The sequence below is a fragment of the Nilaparvata lugens genome, chromosome 2 (genome assembly GCF_014356525.2).
Source record: "Nilaparvata lugens isolate BPH chromosome 2, ASM1435652v1, whole genome shotgun sequence".
NCBI lineage: Eukaryota > Metazoa > Arthropoda > Insecta > Hemiptera > Delphacidae > Nilaparvata > Nilaparvata lugens.
This window is the reverse complement of record NC_052505.1, coordinates 963,387-988,441: the sequence shown is the minus strand read 5'-3', so window position 1 is coordinate 988,441 and position 25,055 is coordinate 963,387. Positions and strand designations below refer to the sequence as shown.

General features: G+C 36.3%; 2 protein-coding genes across 2 annotated transcripts in view; one reads left to right on the top strand and one right to left on the bottom strand.

The window, feature by feature from the left end:
* The first annotated feature begins 4,122 nt into the window (after positions 1-4,122).
* LOC120349942 (ataxin-2 homolog) lies at positions 4,123-22,474 on the top strand. Its single transcript, XM_039421516.1, has 7 exons — positions 4,123-4,299; positions 7,940-8,123; positions 12,006-12,226; positions 14,583-14,786; positions 17,567-17,845; positions 20,487-20,587; positions 22,338-22,474. The coding sequence occupies exons 3-6, from the start codon at positions 12,215-12,217 to the stop codon at positions 20,526-20,528; spliced, it is 537 nt and encodes a 178-aa protein (XP_039277450.1). The 5' UTR covers positions 4,123-4,299; positions 7,940-8,123; positions 12,006-12,214; the 3' UTR covers positions 20,529-20,587; positions 22,338-22,474.
* LOC120349571 overlaps positions 22,297-25,055 on the bottom strand; it is a 50,213-nt gene continuing 47,454 nt past the window's right edge. Inside the window, 1 exon segment of the mRNA XM_039419958.1 lies at positions 22,297-22,568. Within this exon segment, the coding sequence (XP_039275892.1) occupies positions 22,297-22,568 (272 nt within the window).

Here is a 25,055-nt window from a genome sequence, read left to right as displayed (position 1 = left end):
CAGATTTAAACGATACTGTCAAACGGAATTTTAGTTTAAAACAAATAAAATTCAATTCAATTTTCAATTCAAAAAATAATTTATTCCGCACAACATAATATTATTACAAAAAATTGTACCATCTAACAATACAAAAAAATACTGATGAAAATTATATGTTTTGCTTCAGATGACAAAAACATAAAGCGAAATAAATATGAGCACACCTAGGCATAAGCCCTATTGGAGTGCACTTCTCTTAAAATAAAATAAATTTAAAGACTAGAGTAGTAGGACCGCTACGCTCTACACATGAAATAAACTTTATTTATGTGAAAATAATTAATTATAAATTTACCAGTGTTACGGTCTTCATAATGCGTATTATACAGGTCTTCATAATCTATTATAACAATTGTAATGTTATTGAATGAATTTCCATTGATTTTCATGGAAAAAATTAAGTTAAATGGAAAAAATAATATAGTAAAATAAATAAAATTATTCAAAAATGTTTTTAGTGGACAGCGAATTAAATTATGAAAACAGAAAGACAGGGAAAAAACCACTGACTCAAGAATAAGATTATACTGCCTAATATTTATACTAATGTACAATCCTCAAAAAAGATTCACAGTCATTCAATGTGAACAGATAGAACTTCAAACTTTTAAGAAATATATTGAATGGGACTGAGGTATTAAATTTTCTTGAAATTAAATTAAACATTCTAGGTGCATTGAAAGAAAATGAATGTTGAAAAATTGTTAAATTAGATTGGGGAACTTGAACTAAAACCCGTCTGAAGTCATATCTGATATCCCGAGTAAGATTTGCATTGAGGCTTCTTAGAAAGAATAGCTTTAGTACTTTGAAAACATAGAGATTTCTGATTGGAAGTATCTTAAGCTGAAAAAACAGTGGCCAAGAATGATCAGTTCTGAGTGATCTGGTAATTATACGTATAAATGATTTTTGAAAAATAATTATGGGATTCAGTGTTGTGACATAGGTTCCACCCCACAAAACAATACCATAGCTCATACGAGAGTTAATAAGTGCATGGTAAGCATTCAATAATACACGTGTAGGACACAAATCCCGTAGCATGTAAAAGCTCCTTATTCCTCTACAAAACTCCTTTTTCAATTTCGCCACATGATTTTTCCAAGACAATAAAGAGTCGATAACTAAACCTAAGTATTTAAAAGTATTCACAATGTTAATTGTTAGACAGTTACAGTTATTAACAACAGAGCAGGAATAGCTATGATAACACAGATCTGTATCAAAAAATAAATTTCCCCTCAAGTTAAAGATCATGTACTTAGTTTTTTCACTTAAAACCATGAAATTTTGCTGAACCAATAATTCAAGACTCTTAAATCAGCGCTCATTCTTGTGTATATTGTATTGCATGCTACATCTGAATATGTGAGTGCAGTATCATCTGCAAAAGCAGTCAACCTTCCATTCAATTTTGCATCACATAAATCATTTATATAAACAAGAAATAGAATAGGTCCCAAGACTGAACCTTGGGGCACACCATAATCTATATTCTTGAAACTACTGTAGCATCCCCCTACCCTCACACACTGCTTTCTGTTTCGAAGATAGCTATGAAACCACTTGTATGGTAAGCCTCGTACCCCAGCTGCATATAACTTATTTAATAAAATTGAATGATCCACTGTATCAAAGGCTTTAGTGATATCTAGATATAATGCTGAACATTTTTTACCCTCATTTATACTCTCATAGATATCCTCAAAAAATGAAACTAAAGCATCTTCGGTACTCAGGCCCTCTCTGAAACCAAATTGATTTTTACTAAAATAATCTATTTTTTTGAAAAAACCTATCAATCTAATTTTTATAATCTTTTCAAAAATCTTGGTGAAAACTGACAATAGAGATATTGGACGGTAACAATTTGTTTCTCTCTGCTGCCCTGTTTGAAAAGTGGGATTACAATAGCAACCTTCAAGCAGTCAGGGAATTCACCACTCATCATGCTCCAATTAAAAAGCCTACTCAAAACACCAGCAATCTGAATGGAAATTCTCTTAACAATGTAACTGCTTATATTGTCAAACCCGGGAGCTTTATTGTTTTTCAAACCGGCTATTATCTTGAGAATTTCAGTTTCATTAGTGGGAATGAAAAACAAGGAATGCAAAATATTTTTATACTTGAAATGGGAATTAAATACTGCATTATTCTCTACATTAATAATTGAATGTCTTAACTGTTGCGGTATTTTAATGAAAAATGAATTAAACTCTGTAGCAATACGTTTTTTATCAGTGATTGTCTCTGAATTGATTTCTAAACTTATAACATCATGCTTTGATTCCCGATCTCCTATCAAGCTGTTTACTATTCTCCATTGAGTTTTTAAATTACCTGAGCAATTATCAAATTTTTTCAAGTAGTACTGCTCTTTTGCTTTTCTCAGATCGGATTTTAATTTATTTCTGAATGTTCTGTAATATTCTTTCAAATTTAAATCATGTGGTCTTGAAATCGTAAGTTTGTACAGTTTTTTCCTTCTATTGATTCCTTTAAATAAATAGTCAGAAATCCATGGAGTTAATTTATTATTGATAAAAACACTTTTTCGGGGTCTACTGCATTTACACTTATCTATTGAGTCTGATAATAGCTTGGTGAACGAAACGAAAGCAGCTGAGACGGAGTTCTTATCTAAGACGCTCTCCCATTGCAAACTTTGTAACTCTACTTTCAGTTGATCGAAATCAATCACAAGGCTGCTTCTTTCCGTGGCATCTTTAACGTGATAACGTTTTCTTATATCTAGCTCTAGACGTACCATTGAATGGTCAGTAATTCCAAGGTGCAGTACTATAGCATTGTAATCAACTAATTGTTTTATTTGGTTGAATCGGATGAAACAATGATCTAAACAACTCTGACTATCACCAACTATTCTTGTAGGCTCATTTATAAGGCAGTCTAATCCGTGGCTAGCCATCTGGCTAAGATAAGAATCAGCTACTCTATCATCAAGCAGTAAATTGCAATTTATATCTCCGGTGAAAATAATATTCTTTCCTTTAGAGAAGCTATCATGTATCATCGAGAAATTCCTGTATTGGAATACTATGTAAACGGTAAACTGCCAAAACAATGAATTCAATGTTATCATCACAACAACTAAGCTGCAAACAGTCGGCTGACCGCTTATCTGAGCTACCTAAAATGCTACATCTGTATTGTGATTTGGCGTAAACTATTACCCCTCCGGCTCGATAGTTATCATTACAACAACCATAAGCATTGTAACCATCAATTCGAAACAAGTTTATCTCATCGGTAGATATCCATACTTCAGTTAGTATTATAAAGTCCGGAGATATTTCAAAGTTATTTAATTCAACTAAAAACAAATCAAAGTTCTGCCTTAGGCTACGGATATTCTGATTTATAAAAACTAGAACATGATTAGAATCAGACATTGAAAGAATGTGACAAATTTATTATTACTGTAGAATGAACTGATACTAAGAACTTTGTTTTTATACTCATTCTGTGAGCTTGCCTTCTAGCAATAAAGACAGAGATTGATATTATTTCCAATTTAGTAATAGAGAGATTAAAAGAAATGTAAAACAATAAAGAGAATTGAATAATGTGAAAGAAATGAGCTTTTCTTATAAATCTATATATGTCTTTGAATAAAGAAACTAATAAAAAATACCTACAAGTAATGGGTACTTCGGTCTCACCGTGACAACAAAAGTAAGAGTAACGAAAACAAGAGTATAAAAAATAAAAATAAAAATATAGCTTATCAATTTAAAACAATGCAAAAAATAATAGAATAACATAAAAGTAACAAAAGGACTTACAAATCTTTCAGGTCTTCAATTTTCCTAACAGTTATCACATTTGATCCCTGTTTCTTTCTTAGAAAATTTTACCACTTCTGACCCATAGATTTCAAAAACCCGATTTGGTTTAAGCTTTAACTTGAACTTACACTGTGCAAACGGCCCTAAGAGTCTATGTGTTGTATGGAACCTTTTTGTATTATACATTGTATTGTTTTCAATTTGATGAAATAAATTTGAAAATTTGAATTTTGAAAGCATATTATAGGCTACAGTGAATTGTTTGATTTTGCAGCTTTGGTTCCTTGATGCCCTTGTGAAATCCGTTGATCCGAATTTTGACAAATTCCAACTGCAAAGCTAGCATGGTAATGGAAGCACAGCCAAGCCCCCGATCTGTGGGATGCGAGTTTGTGCGTCAGTACTACACGCTACTCAATCAGTCGCCAGAACATCTGCATCGGTAAGTCTCATCCATTGTACTAGTAGTTTTGTGAACAGTAGACCTCACGCAATATTCTCATCCACAAGTACCTGATTGAAACTATAGACCTTAAAGAGATATAGACCCACAATGCCTATGCCTTCCCAATGATAGCTCTTACTTGAAATTGAAGGCCGCCATTGGGGTATTTTAGCACGAGATATTATATAAATAATATTTGAAATACTATAGATCACAAAGGCATTGGTATGTAGAGCTGCGTACACATATTCGTGCTTCCAACCCGCACCGAGCACGCTCCTCCCTCGTACCGCCCTCGTACCACCATCGAACCACAGTCGGACCGCCCACGCACCCATCATGAACGTTACGGAAGATGTTAGATCTTCTCGCGTTCCCCGGTCGAACCACTCTTGCTCCCCGGTCGATCATCAATCGCTCTGCTGGAGTGACGTTCGGTTGCGGAGCAGAGCGAGAGTCTGTACGCACCTTAATAATCTTATGGGTGTTGCCCCCTCAATGGCGGATTTCAATTCCAAGTACGACACTAGCGCTGCATGTGAGTCTATGCATCTTTGATTGAAACTATAGACCTTATAGAAATACCGCAATAGACTGGCTTCTCCACACATCTGTGTAATCACTTGTCAGCTATTTATAATGAATAATTCTATAGCCTGTTTTTTACTCTTATATTGGCGTATGAAGGAGGCTCCTTTTTCCTTTTATATTATCCTTGAAAAGCAAAATTTCCAAAAACCTTGTATATACGTCGACGCGCAATTAAAAAAGGAACATACCTGTCAAATTTCATGAAAATCTATTACCGCGTTTCGCCGTAAATGCGCAACATATAAACATTTAAACATTGAGAGAAATGCCAAAATCGTCGACTTGAATCGACAGAATTGGACATAATTTACTCTGATGAACATTATTAGAGGAGGCTGTGGTTTATAACTGCGCGAGGTCTACTGTTCACAGATACTAGTATCAACTGTTCTTGTTTGAAATAATAAATTATAGGCTATTTTATTCACTAAGTGAATATATTTTTCAAACCTACTCTAGAACATGGTACGCCATAGTGGAATAGGTCAATTTCCACACAGAAAAAACTATACATGTAGAGGACACATTATAAGAATTTTTTGTAACTAACTATTATATGTAATTGTAATTTATCTAATATTTTCAGTAATTGATGTTGTAGTTTTAGTGTTTTTTGGGGAAATAAACATTTATTTATTTATTTAACCTATAAAATATTTTCTCAATTTGAGATTTAATAGCTTGTCATGCTTGGATTATCTATAATAACTAATCTCTTGATTATCCTTGATGAGCATAGATTTTATACGTACTGAAGAAGTTATGAATTTCTAGTATTAACTTTCAAGATTAAATGTATTTAATTCTATAAGAATTTAACAAATTCTATGACAATATTTTGATAACCTTTGATTGTAGAAATGTTCTTAGTATGCTTCAAGTCCAATGTCACATGAAAGTTGCTGATCTTGTAAAAGTGCTCGCCTCTATTAGCTATTCAATTGTTATCGTATTATTTATTTTGTTGTAATAATGTGCTGTGTAAACAAACTGTCGCGATAAGGATTTTCAAGCCATTAGATAAGGATTTATCAGTAATAGGCTTCAGTACTTGATGATAGAATCGACATTGGAGAAAGCTGTCTTCAAATTGAAGAAGTATTTATTCGTTTATCAATACAGGCACAAATATATGTACAAGAATTGAGAAAGAATAAAGTCTGACTCCGAAATTGATTCTCTTTCAAGTTTTCATTGCAATGTTTGATTGACAGCAATTATTTTAAACGAGAATGAACAGTTAATATTACATCAATAAACCGGTATCAGTTACTCCCCATAGAAGGCATTGACAAGACAGACGATCGGCAACGTTGTTCTACTATGTTTCTCCAATATTACTGTAGTGAGGTCTACGTTATTGTCATATCTCAAATAAGCACAGATCATCATCATCTGTACTATTGAGGTCCACGTTATAATGGCAGTGTTTGATTAGCGATGGTATTGCTATCCTTTTCTATCATTCAACAAAGCGGATAGCGCTATCTTTTTCTCGCGTCGCTCTGTTGCCAACAGATCGTCTTTTAACAATGTATTATTAATAATTAATTAACAAAACATTTCATCTTAATTGTGAAAATTCATTATGAAATTATTGAAAAATATAATTTATTGCTTAAAAAATATAATGATTATTTTAAACGAGAATGAACAATTAATATCCTACATTAATAAACCTGTATCAGCTACCGTCTAGAAGGCATTGGCAAGACAGTAAGGATCGGCAACATTGTTCTCCTATCTTTCTTCATTCATTATGAAATTATTGATAAATATAATTTCTTGCTTGAAAGAATATAATTATTTTAAACGAGAATGAACAGTTAATAGACCGTTCCTCTGTCTTGTCAATGCCTTCTAGACGGTAGCTGATACAGGTTTATTAATGTAGGATATTAATTGTTCATTCTCGTTTAAAATAATCCATTATATCTTATTAAGCAATGAGTTCTATTTTTCAATAATTTTATAATGAATTTTCATAATAAAGATGAAATATTTTGTAAATAAATGATCAGTTCTACATAGTTAAAAGACGATCTGGCAAAAGAGCAAAGCAAGAAAGAGATAGCGCTATTCGCTTTGTTGAATGTTAGACAAGGATTGCAATACCATTGCTAATCCAACACTGCCATTATAACGTGGACCTCACTATAGACAACAAACTTTATCTACTAATGTCGGGGACCGAGCTTCGCTCTGGAGTACAAAAACATAAAACATCTATTACGAAAGAAGAAATTATAATAACATTCACACAGAATGTTCTATCTAATCACAATAAATTGAGATTAATTCCCAGAGGAATGCAAAAATTTCCCTCACAAAGGCCCAGTTGCACAAAAGCCGGTTAAATTTTAATCCTGATTAACTTCACGTGAACCAAATCAGAGAAGACCATTTCAAAAAGATGGATCTACTGGAATTAATCTGGATTGAAAATAACCCGGCTTTTTTGCAACCGGCACTAAGTACCTGATTGAATGATTACAAAAGTTCAACAGCTGAGTCATAATATTGACATAGTCCCTCCCACACACATAAACTCGCTCACCCACTTCCATCACCAACAGACGACGAAATAATTATTATCCGCTGTTTTTCCTAGGATGAATAATAACTATCCTTTTAATGTTCTTCAGCGAGTTTTCCCAGGGATGAGACCTAGTGCAATCGAATCTTTATATTATAAACCTACTATGTTCTGAATTTCGTGAGAATCGTTAAAGCCGTTTTCGAGAGCCGGTGAAATATAACCATATAAACAGAGTTGCTCGTTTAATAGTATAGGAACTCAATTGTAGTGAAAACAGTTACTCGACCAAGTAAGTAGAGTAGAGTTAGCTCGGTAGTGTTAGTATGCCAGTTACTTGACTCTAACTCCACTAGTGAAAACTTAGTACTTTGAAGTCAGTTGCGACCTGAAAACTCTGAACCAGACCTGAGCCCGCCAGGTCACACGATATTATTATTTTTAATACTTTGAAGTACTTTTTATACTATAAAATAGTAATTTTCATTGCATTTGTGTTGCATTTTGCAGATTCTACAGCAACAACTCGTTCTACGTGCATGACGGGGCTGACGACCGGGACCCTGACCTGAGTCCGGCGATCGGTCAGAAGCAGATTCATCAGCGCATCGAGCAGCTCAACTTCAAGGACTGTCACGCCAAGATCAACCAGGTCGACTCGCAGGCCACCCTCGGCAATGGCGTTGTTGTTCAGGTAGGCCTAACTAAGCTCTAGCCTTTATTTTCACAATAAACCATCTTAAGCCCGGTACAGACGCTCAAGTTTAGCTTCAGTCTTTTGCTCAAGCAAAAGTCGGAGCATGTAAGTCGTTGCGTCTGGACGGTGAAACGGATGGGTCTTCAAGCTTAAGTCGTCAAACTTAAAATGTATCGGCCGGAAATCTTTTTCCATCAAACCGTCCGTCTTTTGCCTATCCACCAAAACCTAAATCGCGTAAAAATGGAGATAGAGAAATTTTGATTTCAGATTCGGATTCAGCGCCCTCAAATTAATAAAATGCCTCGCGAGTACTTGAAAATAAGAAATTTTTTTCATCGATTTTATATAACGCTTTTTTTCTTTCTTGATTCTCATGATGCTCTCAGAATTTGATGTTGATATTATGAGTTTAAAGTGCGAGATAAATTACTTTTAACACGGCTCTTTCTCGAAGACGGAGAGGTCCGATGCTCTATCCTCCACTAATCACTCCCACTACCTAGCAGCATTCTCCTTCTTTGTGTCTGAGTGAGAGAGCTTTGTAACGCGACGCGGCAACACTCCCCTCCATCTATTGCTGGCAATGTTCCAAGAAGTGAACTGGTCAGCAGGTATATTGGTTTGTGTATGTTACGGAGATGTGTTCATCACAAGAACATGAAGCAAAATGACACGGCGCATCCATTGTGTGCAGGATGTCCGTCTGTGTCTACACTACAACTGTGGAGGGAGAAATGGGTTTCTCCTCTTAATGTTAAAAGTAATCTATCTCGCACTTTAGTTGTATCGACAATAATTATTAATATTGAAAATAATTATTAGCATTAGAATGCTAATAATTTCAACTATGCTAATATCATTAAAGCTTACCGAGTTGAAAGCAGAGAAAAGTCGGGAGAAAAATAATAAGCTACATCGAGTTATCAATATTGCATGCCTCATTGATTGCAATTAATAGTCCACACGACAGCTGATTTTTTACCAAATTAAAATGGGATATTAATTGCATGCAAGTAATATCCACTCGACAGCTGATTTATGATGTCTATAGTCTGATTTTTACGGTAATATTGGCGTTCGAAAGAGACTTCTTTTCCTTTTGTATTATCCTTGAAATACAAAATTTCAAAAAACCTTGTATGTACGTCGACGCGCAATTTGAAGAGGAACATAAACATACCTCACCTGTCAAATTTCATGCAAATCTATTGCCGCGTTTCACCGTAAATGAGGAACCAACATATAAACAAAATTATAAACATATTTTCAGATTCATCTTGCAATTCTCGAAGCAATGCAACGTGAAAAAAATTGTGTTTTTTTTTAACAACCAGTCCTACTCCAACGCGAACTATGAACTCTAGACCTTTCTTCATATTTTTTACACAGAAAACAGAAGTGGCCAAGAGTACTAGCTCTTCCATAGTTGATGACGAACTGAGCTTGTGAGCACAAAAGTAGGAAAACGGACGACATAAGACGGATACGTGTGGACGCAATTTTACATCCGTCTTTTGCTTGAACCAAACGATCCGTCTTTTGCTTGAGCAAAAGACTGATGGTAAACTTGAGCGTCTGTACCCGGCTTTAGACAGTGTACAGACCCGAAAGTGAGCATTCACGGTAGCATCATTCTAGGAGTGAACCCATGAGGTTATGTACTGTACTAGGCGTCCTGTAGCTTTGCCTCTGTGATTTTGAAACGGCCAATTGGCAAGGTATGGTTCGCGGGGTACTAGTAGTTCTGTGAACTGAAGACCTCGCGCAGTTATAGACCACAGCCTCCTCTTATACTGTCCATGAGAGTGAATCCTGTCTGTATGTCGTGTCGGTGAGATATCGGTGTGAAAACGGCTAGTGGCTGTTGGGATTGGTGTATCAAAAATTCTAACATCAAAAGCTAATTTCCTTCAATACATTCTGGCAACAGGTCAGCCCGAGTTGAAAGCAGAGAAAGGTCGAGAGAAAATACTAGTAGTTCTGTTAACAGTAGACCTCACGCAGTATTCTCATCCACAAGTACCTGATTGAAACTATAGACCTTATGGAAATACAGCAATAGACTGGCTTCTCCACACATCTGTGTAATCACTTGACAGCTGATTTATGATGAATAGTTCTATAGTCTGATTTTTACTCTAATATTGGCGTATGGAGGAAGCTCCTTTTTCATTTTATATTATCCTTGAAATGTAAAATTTCCAAAAACCTTGTATATACGTCGACGCGCAATTAAAAAGGAACATATCTGTCAAATTTCATGAAAATCTATTACTGCGTTTCGCCGTAAATGCGCAACATATAAACATTTAAACATTAAGAGAAATGCCAAAATCGTCGACTTGTATCTTAGACCTCACTTCGCTCGGTCAACTATGCTACTTTCAGTTATTAATTGCATGCGTCATTGCATGCAATTAATAGTGCATAAAAATTGCAAGCAATGACGCATGCAATAATAGTTTTCACGTTACCTGATTTTTTTACCAAGCTACATTGAGATATATATATTCAGGGTGGCCACCTACCGGGAAAACCGGGAGAACCTTGAATTCCTTTTGAATTTAATTGCATGCGTCATTGCATGCAAATAATAGTGCAAAAACATTGCAAGCAATGACGCATTCAATTGATAGTTTTCACGTTACCTGATTTTTTTACCAAGCTACATTGAGATATATATATTCAGGGTGGCCACCTACCGGGAAAACCGGAGAACCTTGAATTCCTTTTGAATTTAATTGCATGCGTCATTGCATGCAATATAGTGCAAAAACATTGCAAGCAATGACGCATGCAATTGATAGTTTTCACGTTAGCTGATTTTTTTACCAAGCTACATTGAGATATATATATATTCAGGGTGGCAACCTACCGGTAAAACCGGGAGAACCTTGAATTCCTTTTGAATATTCCAATTACTCATGCATTTTTCATAAATTTTAATTAATTTATTAAAGAACTGTACAGTAACAATAAACTCAAATAAAAAACGCTATTATGGCTAGCAAATATCTAAAAACATCGGCTATGGTCTAAGGAGACGTGACAACTAGTCGGGGGGACACTCTGACGCGATGGTGCGAGGTGTCAAGTTGTCGTTTACGGTCATGACTAGTTGGCACCTTTGGTCCAGTAGGTGACAACTAGTCGGGGGGACACTCGACGCGCGGGTACGAGGTGTCAAGTTGTCGTTTACGGTCATGACTAGTTGGCACCTTTGGTCCAGTAGGTGACAACTAGTCGGGGGGACACTCTGACGCGATGGTGCGAGGTGTCAAGTTGTCGTTTACGGTCATGACTAGTTGGCACCTTTGGTCCAGTAGGTGACAATTAGTCGGGGGGGACAACTTGAAGGCAATGGTATATTTTTAAGAGGGTACAAGTAGTCGCTTAAGGCCAAAATGACCAGGTGTCAGGTAGTCGGGGTGACACCTAGACGGCGACCCTATATAACTTGACCAGTTAGTACTAAAGTGCGAGATAAATTACTTTTAACACTGCTCTTTCTCGAAGACGGAGAGGTCCGATGCTCTATCCTCCACTAATCGCTCCCACTACCTAGCAGCATTCTCCTTCTTTTGTGTCTGAGTGAGAGAGCTTTGTAACGCGACGCGGCAACACTCCCCTCCATCTATTGCTGGCAATGTTCCAAGTAGTGTACTGGTCAGCAGGTATATTGGTTTGTGTATGTTACAGAGATGTTTTCATCACAAGAACATGAAGCAAAATGACACGGCGCATCCAATTGTGCGCAGGATGTCCGTCTGTGTCTATGCTACAAACATGTTAAAAGTAATTTATCTCGCACTTTAGTTAGTAGTATAGATTCTATTAGATCAAAGAAACTAGATGTTTGCAATTTTTGCGTTGTAGGTTTCTGGCGAGTTGTCTAACGGAGGTCAACCGATGAGACGTTTCACGCAGACGTTTGTGCTGGCCTCTCAGAGTCCAACCAAGTATTACGTACACAACGACATCTTCAGGTATCAGGATGTTTTCTTCGATGAGGAGGTGAACAAGGCTCAGGACGATCGGAGACCGAGGAGGATCAAATTGAGCAGGAGCATAACCAAGTGGCTGACATGCAATCTCAGGTAATTCAGATCGAAATTTAATAGAAAGAATCTTCATTTCTGGAATTCACCATTGATCCCAAACTCTCTTGGAATTCTCACATGAAAGGCTTGTGCAAGAGATTGACAAGAGTTACTCACCTGTTAAGGCTGTGCAAAGGCTAAAAATAAACTTTTCCTACAGATACACTGAAAAGTGACCATTTGTGCACTGATTGCAGGCTGCAAAGAATCACTTTTCCGCACTAGTGCGCAAAGTGAGTACTTTGCGTACTCAGATTTGCAGCATGACAACGCAAAATAGTTAGTAGGTTATATGGAGCACCAGTGCAGCAAAATCAAAATGAAGTTGGTAACAGTGACTGCTGTGGCTGCTATAGTGAGCAGAGGTGCAACGAAGCACAACGCGCTAATTATTAAGTAGATATTATAATGGAGGACAACGACAGCACAGTGCCACCACAGCACACACCACACAGCTGCCCCCCGCCATTCAAACACTACTACATTATTCAGGCAATTTTACCCATAATTACCCACTTTTCATATTCAATGGTAACTGTAGGAAAAATTTAATGTGAAATACGTGCGCAAAGTTCGTTTGCTGCACTCAAGAAACCATTATTCCGCACTCGCCTAAGGCTCGTGCGTAAACGTTTCTTTCGGTGCAGCAAACTGTCACTTTGCGCACTAGTTGCACAAATAACTATTCTACTCGTGATATTTTTCCAAGTTTTTCGATTTGTATATCATCAAGCTATCAAAATGAGAAAGTTTTCTCAGGAAAACCTTTTTTTCCGAACATTAATTTTTGAGGTATGAGCGACTAAAGTTTGAATTTTTGGGATAGAGCATTTCAAATTCGGTACGATATAAATCCATGAGATTCAGAGGATGGATTCTTCGTGGCATTGTTGATCTAGTAAAACAAAAATTTTCTGAAAATATCAATTTTTGGAAATGTTATTCAATTTACCAAAAATAACTCAACTAAAAGTTATTTTAATAAATTGAATACTATCTTGAAAATTGATATTTCAGAAAATTTTTGTTTTACTAAATCAACAATACCATGAAGAATCCATCCTCTGATTCTCATGGATTTATATCGTACCGAATTTGAATGTTCTGTCCCAAAATTCAAACTTCAGGCGCTCATATCTCAAAAGTAATGATCAGAAAAAAATGTTTTCCTGAGAAAACTTTTTTCATTTTGATAGCTTGATGATATACAAATCGAAAAACTTTGAAAAATATCACGAGTAGAAAGTTTATTTCCAGCCTTTGCACAGCCTTAAGCATTGGCTACAAGTAAACCCGTTCTATGGATTTCATTAGGTTTTTGGATTAACAGTGGACGACTTGCCGTCTTGACCTATCAAGTTCTATTGTTGATCAACAACTGTTAAACATTTCATTTTGACGCATAGCTGTCTCAGTTTAGAAAAAGTGATCAAAACTAATGCTTTACTTTCCTTGCCCTATTACCATAGGTAAGGAAAGTATTGTTTTCTGAAAAAATTAAAGGTACCCCAATTTCTCAATTTCTATACGTTCCAAGGTCCCCTGAGTCCAAAAAAGTGGTTTTTGGGTATTGGTCTGTATGTATGTGTGTGTATATGAGTGTATGTGCGTCTGTGTACACGATATCTCATCACCCAATTAACGGAATGACTTGAAATTTGGAACTAAAGGTCTTTACAATATAAGGATCCGACACGAACAATTTTGATCAAATGCAATTCAAGATGGCGGCTAAAATGTTGTCAAAAACAGGGGTTTTCGCGATTTTCTCGAAAACGGCTCCAACGATTTATATCAAATTTATACCTAGAATAGTTATTGATGAGCTCTATCAACTGCTACAAGTCTCATATCTGTAAAAATTTCAGGAGCTCCGCTCCATCTATGCAAAGTTTGAGTTTAGTTTCCCAATTATCAGGCTTCAGATACAATTTAAACAAAAAAGTGGAAAAGATTGAGCATGAAAATCTCTACAATTAATGTTCAGTAACATTTTCACCTAAAATTGAAAATAAGCTCGAAATTCGAGAAAATGTGATTATTCAATTGCAAACTGTTGATTCTATTAATCATTCACTAAAAAGAGATAGCAGACCTCGTGTGTCTCCAGCGTTATCGTCCTGTCACCAGCTGGCTTAGATCTGTGAATAGTAACTTGAAATGCGCGTGAACACTAGCGTCAGGTGATCAATTTTCATAACGGCAAGGAAAGTTGTGTGAGTGCGCCACACCAGAGTTTTTATATCTATGATGCATTGTCGAAGTACATAACCAGTTGATTGAGGGGATTTCTGTTGTTGCCGTGAAATGATTGAGTGTGTTGTAATGTAGTACTCCTTCCTCTGCTTTGCAGCAACAACAGAACCAGCTGACCAACAGCTACTACGGCGGAGGCGGCAATGTGCCGACTGCCACTGTGAATGGAGGCGGCGCTCACCACGACGAGGTGCCACCCCCGGTCACACCTGCCGCCCCCGCGCCTCATGGACTGCCGCCCCCAACACTCATTCAGCCAATGCCGCAGCCGGCCTATATGCCGCAGCCTGTCGACTATATGGTAAGCAGCACCTCTACTCTTTCATTTTGTTGGTGATTTCAAGTGGTAGTGCTTCAGGTTATCAGTTGCATGCCTCACTGCATGCAATTAATAGTCCACACAACAACTGTGTTTTCAATAAGTTACATTGAGATATTGAATTACATGCGTCATTGCATGCAATTTATAATCCACTCGACAGCTGATTTATGATGAATAATTCCATAGTCTAATTTTTACCCTAATATTGGCGTATGAAGTTAGGCTCCTTTTCCTTATCCTTGAAATGCAAAATTTCCAATAAGATAAGATAAGATTCTTTATTTCGCATCCAATTTACAACAACAGAACAGCGCACAAAACTAAAAAAAAGATAGAAAATAAAAATAATAAAACAATACTTAAGACAACTTTTTAACCGAATAAATATGAAAACCTTGTATTGTATATACGTCGTAGGAACATACCTGTCAAATTTCATGACAATCTATTACCGCGTTTCGCCTTAAATGCGGAACATATAAACATGAACACAATAATTTATAAACATGAAGAGAAATGAAAAACCATCGACTTGAATCTTAGACCTCACTTCGCTCGGTCAACTATCACCTTTCTCACAAATCATATGAATTGTCGATCATTATTGACCGAACATAGTGAGGTCTATGTTTCAACTCGATTTGCTTTTGTCTGTCTGTATGTAACGCGATTACGGCCAAACGCCTTTATAGAATTCTATGAGATTTGGCGGGAATATTCCTTTTTCAACTGTGCGTTGATGTATACACAAGGTTTTTTTGAAATTTTGCATTTTATTAAGGATAATATAAAAATAAAAGGAATTCCTCCATGCTCTGATATCACTATATAAATCATCTACTTTAAAGATAGGATCAATCAGACTATAGAATTATTCATAATCAATCAGCTTTGCGTGGATTGCGTGCATTACACAGAATATCGGGGCACCGAGCTTCGCTCGTTATTTTTATTTATTGATAAACAGAACACAATATTCTCAAAAATGATCGTGTTTATATTTCACAGCTGGCTATATGTCATCTTATGAACTTCGGGGATGCGATATTTTGATCTTTCACATTCTCGCTCACTCACTTTTTTACTATCCACAGACGAAGAAAATCTCAGCTGTTTCAGCCAAGGATGAATTATCCTTTTAATGTCGTTCAGCGAGTTTTCCCAAGGATGAGACCTAGTGCAATCGAGTTTTTATATCATAAACCTACTATGTTCCAAATTACGTGAAAATCGTTAGAGCCGTTTTCGAGATCCGTTGAACATGAATAACCAGATATAAATATAAATAACCAGATATAAAAATACAGAAATTGCTCGCTTAATATAATAGGATGTCTGGCCGTGTCTATTTTTATAAGGTAGGGTTTCAATATTTTTGATGATGCGTGCCCATCAGTATCAATATTCTCACTTATTTGAAAAACAAATTTAATAGGTGATTGAAAATAAAATAAAAAAATATTAAATTAACTGAATAATGCTGAAGAAATTATAATATTCTTGATTGAAAAAAATTAATTTTAAAATATTTGAGAGATATTTTAACTAGATGGAGAGATTATCACGAAATTGGATATATCATTAATTAATTTTAAAATATTTGAGAGATATTTTAATCAGATGGAAAGATTATCACGAAATTGGATATAAATCATCATATGGGATCAAATTCAAACGTGTCTGTGTTTATTAACATAAGTGAGTTTTTGATCTTGGAGAAAACAAATAACAGTTTTTAAGAGTAAATTATGATTCAACTGTGAATTGTGATTCAACTGAATCAACTAGAACAGGTGACATCAGATACAACTTATAAATTACTAGCAGGTACCCGTGCTTCGCAAGGGTCTATTTTAAAACTTGGCGTAATGAAATCCAGCATAATTGAAAATAGGCCTATAAAAATCCACGGTTGACTAAGAATTTATAAGCAGCATTTAAAGTAAATCAGTCCAGTAGTTCAGACGTGATGATGCGTCAAACATAATTCCCCTATCCTCTACACGTGTGTATACGTGTTTAAGCCAGTCCTTTCCACTATTATAGAATAGAAGATGATAGATAGATGGATATATCATCCATTTATCTATTATCTTCTATACTATAACAAAGGAAATGAATGAGAATAAATTTTGAAAGGTTTGAGATATCAATGTGCGGTTTTCACCATATCTTTTCTCTGGAAATCCTGTATAGGAATCATGTATCATATGACCACCTTTCAATTAAAACATAATTGAATGCGTCAAACATGATTTTCCTATACTACTTTACATCTGTATACGTGTATAATCCAGTTCTTTAATTTATAATAAAAATTTTAATTCCGACCATATGATTTGGTGATTTTTTTATGAAATCGTATGTACTATTAATGAAGTTTGAACATTAATTCTGAAAAATCTAGAAGGAAAAATGAAATTTGGGCTTCCAGGTGCACGAGATTGATATTTTTAGAATCTATGTTCAAAATTAGGAGATCTAAATCATTCCCGTTTTTCCGGTATGCAATCCACAAGTTGACATGTTTTGATGCGAACAAACGAACACACGAACAAACACAACCCTACTCTCTCTTATTATATAGATGATTCAACTGTGAATTGTGATTCAACTGAATCAACTAGAACAGGTGACATCAGATACTTGTAGATGAGAAAACTGCGTGAGGTCTACTGTTCACAGACTAGTTATGTATTGTTTTATCTTATATATAATTATGATATATTTGTTATGTATTGTTTTATCGATGTTTGTAGCAACAGCAACCAGCCCAGCAACCGCCTTCAATGGAGCTGCAGCAGCCTTCAGCAGCCGGCCAACAGCAGATGGGACTGCAGCAGCAGCAGCCGACGTCTGCAGTCAGCGAGCTGCAGCAGCCACATCCGGATGCGACGTGGATGGGGGATGCGACGTGGAGGACGAAGACCCGGTCGCTGAGGAGGACGACTCGGTCGCCGCTGTGTCGCAGGTGCAGGACGCCAGTCTGCATAACAACAACTACCCATCGCTCGAACAGGAGCACTCACTCGACACATGTGAGTAGTTGAATCCTACTTCACTTCATCAAGTTTTCACTTCATCAGTAGGCAACTTCAGTACGTCGAGCTCCTGTTTCTTTCACAATATTAATATCGGGGACCGAGCTTCGCTCTGGAGTACAGAAGCATAAGAAAATTATTACGAAAAAAGAAATTATAATAACATACATGCTCTATCCAATCACAGTAAATTGAGATTAATTCCCAGAAGAATGCAAAAATTTCCCTCAAAGCCCCAGTTGCACAAAAGACGTTTAAATTTTAATCCTGATTAACTTCACGTGAACCAAATCAGAGAAGACCATTTCAAAAAGATGGATCTACTGGAATCAATCAGGATTGAAAATAACCCGGCCTTTTTGCAACCGGCACTTAATACCTGATTGAATGATTACAAAAGTTCAACAGCTGAGTCATAATTTTGACACAGTTCCACCATAGAGAAACAATAGCGTAAGTAGATATCCCATGGTATAGGGAATTTATGTCGCAACTTTTACTGTGATTATTGTCAATTTTTACTGTTTTGTTGGGGTGATAGTGTATGAACGGCACAATTTGAGAGACTACCAGCATCACACAGCTGCATAGGAAAGAACTACGTGAACTATTGGCTTGGGATAACAGTAAAAGTTGCGACATAAACGTCCTAAACCATGGGATATCCACTTATGCTATTGTTTCTCTATGTTAATACCCAGAAGAATGCAAAAATTTCCCTCAAAGGCCCAGTTGCACAAAAGCCGTTTAAATTTTAATCCTGATTAACTTCACGTGAACCAAATCAGAGAAGACCATTTCAAAAAGATGGATCTACTGGTATTAATCAGGATTGAAAATAACCCGGCTTTTTTGCAACCGGCACTTAATACCTGATTGAATGATTACAAAAGTTCAACAGCTGAGTCATGATTTTGACACAGTTCCACACACATGATGAACTCGCTCACTCACTTCCATCACCAACATACGATGAAATAATTATTATGCGCTGTTTTTCCAAGGATGAATAATAATTATCGTTTTAATGTCCTTCAGCGAGTTTACCCAGGGATGAGACCTAGTACAATCGAATCTTTATATTTTAAACCTACTATGTTCTGAATTTAGTGATAATCGTTAGAGCCGTTTTCGAGATCCGGTGAAATGCAAACATATAAACATTCAAACATGTAAACAGAAGCTGCTCGTTTAATAGTATAGGATTTCAACGTTACTTTTTCGGCTGTATTGTTGCAGGTCACTCACTTGCAGTTCTAGTTTTTTCACGGCACATTTCAAGTTTTCGTTTTCATTTTTGAGATTCACACATTCCGCTTTTAGTTCGTCATAGCCCCCCCCCCCCCGCGACGCCACCTCAAACGACTTTGAAAGATTATCAAATTTGAGACCTAGATCTGAAGCAACTGTAGCTATGTCTTTATTTAATTCCGATCTTAGTTCATGAATTGCTTTCAGTATCGAAGTGTCGCTATTTGGGGTTACATTATCGGGAAGGTCTACTGTTTTTATTTTGAACACAGGCATCGCATTTCCAGGAATTTTTGTTAGCAGCACTCATTTTCTTAAACTTATCCGGATCACCAATTCGCGTACAGATTGCATGAAAATTATTCGCGCAAGCAGATCATTGTATCATGTCTTTTAAATCTGGGACATTACACGCTTTGCACTTGGACATAGTGGTATAGAATAAATAACCTATAGAATAAGTCACCACAGAAAACTGCCTAACGAAAATTAAATAAATCACTTTACAATCGCACGTATACTATTAACTAATAACTCGATGCAGTTTCGGAACTGTACTGAACAAGCATGAGCCGGCCGGCTGGGACGAGCGAACCGATATCCAATAGATAACTGCTAACTCGGTTTTCATTCTACCTCGACCGTGGCTGGTTGTAGACTATGAGGACTATTTTAGGACTTGAGTTAGAATTATGATAGACAATGTAGGCTACACGGGTACGCGACTAGGTGCCACCGCAACTAATTGTCCCCTTTTAAAGCCGGTTTTTAGGGGACAAGTAGACTTGAGCCATACCCGTCTAGTTGTCTCCTTTCTGAAGAGGTGACAACTAGTCGGGGGGACATCCTGTCGCTAGGGTGCGAGGTGTCAAGTTGTCGTTTACGGTCATGACTAGTTGGCACCTCCGGTCCAGTAGGTGTCAAGTAGTCGGGAGGTACAACTTGACGGCAATGGTATATTTTTACGAGGGTACAAGTAGTCGCCTATGGCCAAAATGATCAGGTGTCAAGTAGTCGGGGTCACAACTAGACGGCTACCCGGCTACAATCTGTCATATATAATTTTTATATTTTTTTTACACATTGGGTTCTGTTTATTTATTACTTTATTATTGAATTTTCAATTATGAAATGCGTATGTGCTTTTAAATGCAATTGTAATGTAATTTATTTACATTTAATGCAATTATTCGACCAATCACCTATCAAATGGGAGTATTCCCAATATATGATTTCATGTGATGAAACATAATCAATAAAAAAATGATGGTTTTTGTGTTGAGATTATTGTAATGTATTGTATAGTAATGAAGATTGTGGATGTGTCTTTGAGTGTAGTTTATAGTATTTGAATAAGTTGCAACTGATGTTGGACATTTGTTTGCAGCACCTCAGTCTAACGAGCCGAAGACATACGCCACCCTTGTGAAGTCTGGCACGTCAGGATTGAACACCAGTCCCCAGGCACCACCCAAGCCATCATCACCGGTAATTACTCTTAACTATTTTCAACTATAATTTAAGAGAAATTAAATTTATAAACAGAAATATTCACTCGGCTTCATATTGTTATTGAGCTGGGTGGAATAGGTTATACTGTAATTTATTCTCAGTCAAGCCTTTTAAGGCTAGCTTCACACACCTTCGGTTCTTTACCGAAAACGACTTTCATACATAAAAGGTTTCATACATAATAAGTTCTAATTCGTACGGCTCTAATTCAGTATTTTCTTCTCAGACACAGCTGTGTTTGGATTTTCACAATATTTATGCTGGTATTAAAATATAACTGCTGGTGTTCAAATAGTAAGATGTGATTTCTTGAACTACAAAATATGTTCAATTTAATTCAAAATTGTGAACTCTTTGAATAGTTTATTTTTGATTATGTTAATTTTGGACGTTCAGAGTGATTATTTTTTCATATTGAAAATTTTTTCTTGTTTTGAGTCATGGTAAATAACCTTCATCTCTTCTATCCATTAATGAAATCATGTAAATTTTCATGGAAAAATAAAATAATAATACTCCCTCAGTTTTAATTTATCTTCATATTTTTTAGCAAACTATCCATTGAAAAAAAATTCTCCAGTGAACTAAAAAGTGACTTTACAAGTCTACAAGTACTTCAATAGTAGACAACCTATTTTCATGATGATTTCCTTTTTTCATCCTTTATAAAGGTTACTTGTACTTTTCAATAATTACTTGAAAATATTTGAAAGCAATTTAATTTTTTTGTACAGTCTACTTCATTTATGCTGAATTTGTAACCTACACCTATATGTACTCTGTATATATATAGTAGATGTACTATATATAATGTATACTATATATACTGTGTATATATACTATAGTACACATACCCTATGATGTAACATTAATACTATTTTGGAAATTATTAAATTTGATTTCCAGATGCATATTTTCCAAAATAATCAATTTTAGAGGGATATAGGGCATTTTGATTATTAGAAATATTTATTGAATATTTAAAATCATTTTAATGATCACTTGTAAATCCTTTACATAGCTTTCCACCTCGGTAGAAATTTCATAGTTACGAACAAGTAATTTTGACAATTGTTTGGCTACAATGAAAATCTTTGTGAAACACTTGTTCGTAACAAGCAAATCACTTGTAAACTTGTAGAAATTCATTGTAACTACAAGTTTACAATTCTGCTTTTGTGAAACGCTAGTAATCAGCTGTTCTCCAAACCATGGTTGGCAACAAGACTTGTAACCTACTTGTACCTTTGTGAAACGGCCCCAGGTTAAAATAAAAACAAAAACCGGGCGTATGTGAAACACTTATTTTTTGTTTTTTTTTTTTCTAGCAGCGAATTTGAATATGATAAAACCTATTCGTGTCGAGGGGGCGTTCGGTGCTATGCGGTCGCTATTCGAAACCAAATCACCGTTTCGCACTTATCGGAATTTGCCGAAAACGAACAGAAAGCAAACTGAACCGAACCGAATGTGTGTGAAACTAGCCTTATACATGTGCACTAAGAGTCAAGAAAATATATAAGATATATGGAAAGATTCAACTCTGCGCCGTTTGCACAGTCAGTTTGAACTAAACTTCATTTCGAACTAAAACAGGGTTTTAGATAAGGTCATTCCTGGTTAGAATGAGCATGTTGTTCATTGAGTTCACGCAGACTTTTGAACAATGCGTTGAGAGTGTTAATTTATTTATTGTACAATGATATGTGTTGTGTGTATGCTTCAGCCACCCAGCATCCGCATGGAGAGTCGTAACGTGAGCGAGTCGATGTCGGGAGGCGGCCGGGGCCGATGGGGGTGGCGGTGCACCCCGTGGCAGGGGCGGCTCGGCCATCAGGGGCATTGGAGGCGGCAGAGGTCCGGGACTTGGTGACAGGGACCGCAATTCCCAGGCTCCACGGCCTACTCACAACGATGACACGGGTCAGTCCAATTCCAGCACATGTTACTAGTAGTTCTGTGAACAGTAGACCTCACACAGTATTCTCATCCACAATCTTACCTGATTGAAACTATAGACCTTATGGAAATACAGCAATAGACTAGCTTCTCCACACATCTGTGTAATCACTTGTCAGCTGATTTTATGATGAATAATTCCATAGTCTGATTTTTACTCTAATATTGGCGTATGAAGGAGGCTCCTTTTTCTTTTTATATTATCCTTGAAATGCAAAATTTCCAAAAACCTTGTATATACGTCGACTCGCAATTAAAGAAGGAACATACCTGTCAAATTTCATGAAATCTATTACCGCTTTCGCTGTAAATGCGCAACATTTAAACATTCAAACATTTAAACATTAAGAGAATGCCAACCGTGGACTTGAATCTTAGACCTCACTTCGCTCGGCCATAAACATGTGCTGTCCTAATGACACTCACTGTCGTAGGGGATGGATTTATACATCAAATTGAAGAGAATTAATGCTCTATTAGCTTATAATCAGCATAGAGTTTTTCCATCGTCTTTGAAAAGTTATAAGAGCAAAAATAGCAAACAATTAGAGCCGAACGTGTGTTTTCTTTTACTTTCCTTGCCCTATTACCATAGGCAAGGAAAGTAGCCTATTGCTTTCCGAAAAAAATTAAGGTACCCCAATATCCAAATTTCTATACGTTTCAAGGTCCCCTGCAATTGAATAATCACATTTTCTCGAATTTCGAGCTTATTTTCAATTTTAGGTGAAAATGTTACTGAACATTAATTGTAGAGATTTTCATGCTCAATCTTTTCCACTTTTTTGTTTAAATTGCATCTGAAGCCTGATAATTGGGAAACTGAAATCAAACTTTGCATAGATGGAGCGGAGCTATTGATAAGCTCTATCAACTGCCACAAGTCTCATATCTGTAAAAATTTCAGGAGCTCCGCTCCATCTATGCAAAGTTTGATTTTAGATTCCCAACTATCAGGTTTCAGATACAATTTAAACGAAAAGATTGAGCATGAAAATATCTACAATAAATGTCCATAAAAATTTTCACCTAAAATTGAAAATGAGCTTGAAATTCGAGAAAATGTGATTATTCAATTGCAAACTGTTGATTCTATTAAATCATTCCTTAAGCATTGGCTACAAGTAAACCCATTCTATGGATTTCATTAGGTTTTTGAATTAACAGTGGACGACTTGCCGTCTTGACCTATCAAGTTCTATTGTTGATCAACAACTGTTAAACATTTCATTTTGACGCATAGCTGTCTCAGTTTAGAAAAAGTGATCAAAACTAATGTTTTACTTTCCTTGCCCTATTACCATAGGTAAGGAAAGTATTGGTTTCTGAAAAAATTAAGGTACCCCAATTTGTAAATTTCTATACGTTCCAAGGTTCCCTGAGTCCAAAAAAGTGGTTTTTGGGTATTGGTCTGTATGTATGTGTGTGTATATGAGTGTATGTGCGTCTGTGTACACGATTTCTCATCTCCCAATTAACAGAATGACTTGAAATTTGGAACTTAAGGTCCTTACACTATAAGGATCCGACACGAACAATTTCGATCAAATGCAATTCAAGATGGCGGCTAAAATAGCAAAAATGTTGTCAAAACAAGGTTTTTTGTGATTCTTTCGAAAACGATTTTGATCAAATTTATACCTAGAATAGTCATTGATAAGCTCTATCAACTGCCACTAGTCCCATATCTGTAAATATTTCAGGAGCTTCGCCCCATTTATGCAAAGTTTGATTTTAGATTCCCAATTATCAGGCTTCAGATACAATTTAAACCAAAAAATTCAAGTGGAAAAGATCAAGCATGAAAATCTGTACAATTAATGTTCAGTAACATTTTCACCTAAAATTGAAAATAAGCTCGAGAAAATGTGATTATTCAATTGCAAACTATTGGCAACTGTTGATTCTATTAAAACATTCACTAAAAAGAGATAGCAGACCTCATGTGTCTCCAGCGTTATTGTCCTGTCACCAGCTGGCTTAGATCTGTGAATAGTAACTTGAAATGCGCGTGAACACTAGCGTCAGGTGATCAATTTTCATAACGGCAAGGAAAGTTGTGTGAGTGCGCCACACCAGATTTTTTCAAACGTGTCACACCCTCAAAAGTGGATATCTCGAAAACTATAGAAGATATAGAAAAGTTCTTCTTCTTCTTTTCCTAACCCTTCTGCCTTTCAGCGTCGGGTGGTTTTTAAGCCTCGGTCCATCTCCTCCACACCACTCGGTCCTCCCACATATTCCTCATTTCCTGCCATCGCTTTCCCCTTGCCATACCCAGTCTCTCCATATATTCCTTATAGCCCACTCTAGGTCTGCCTCTGGGCCTTCTCCCTTCAGGTTTGGCCTCGAAAAATTTCTTAATTTGGCTTCCTCCCCTGCTCTTCCTGCGTGCCCTAGCCATCTGAGCTGTTTTTCCTCTATTTTATCTCTTGCAGGCTTCACTCCCAGCTCCCCTCTGACTGTCTCATTCCGTACTCGTCCC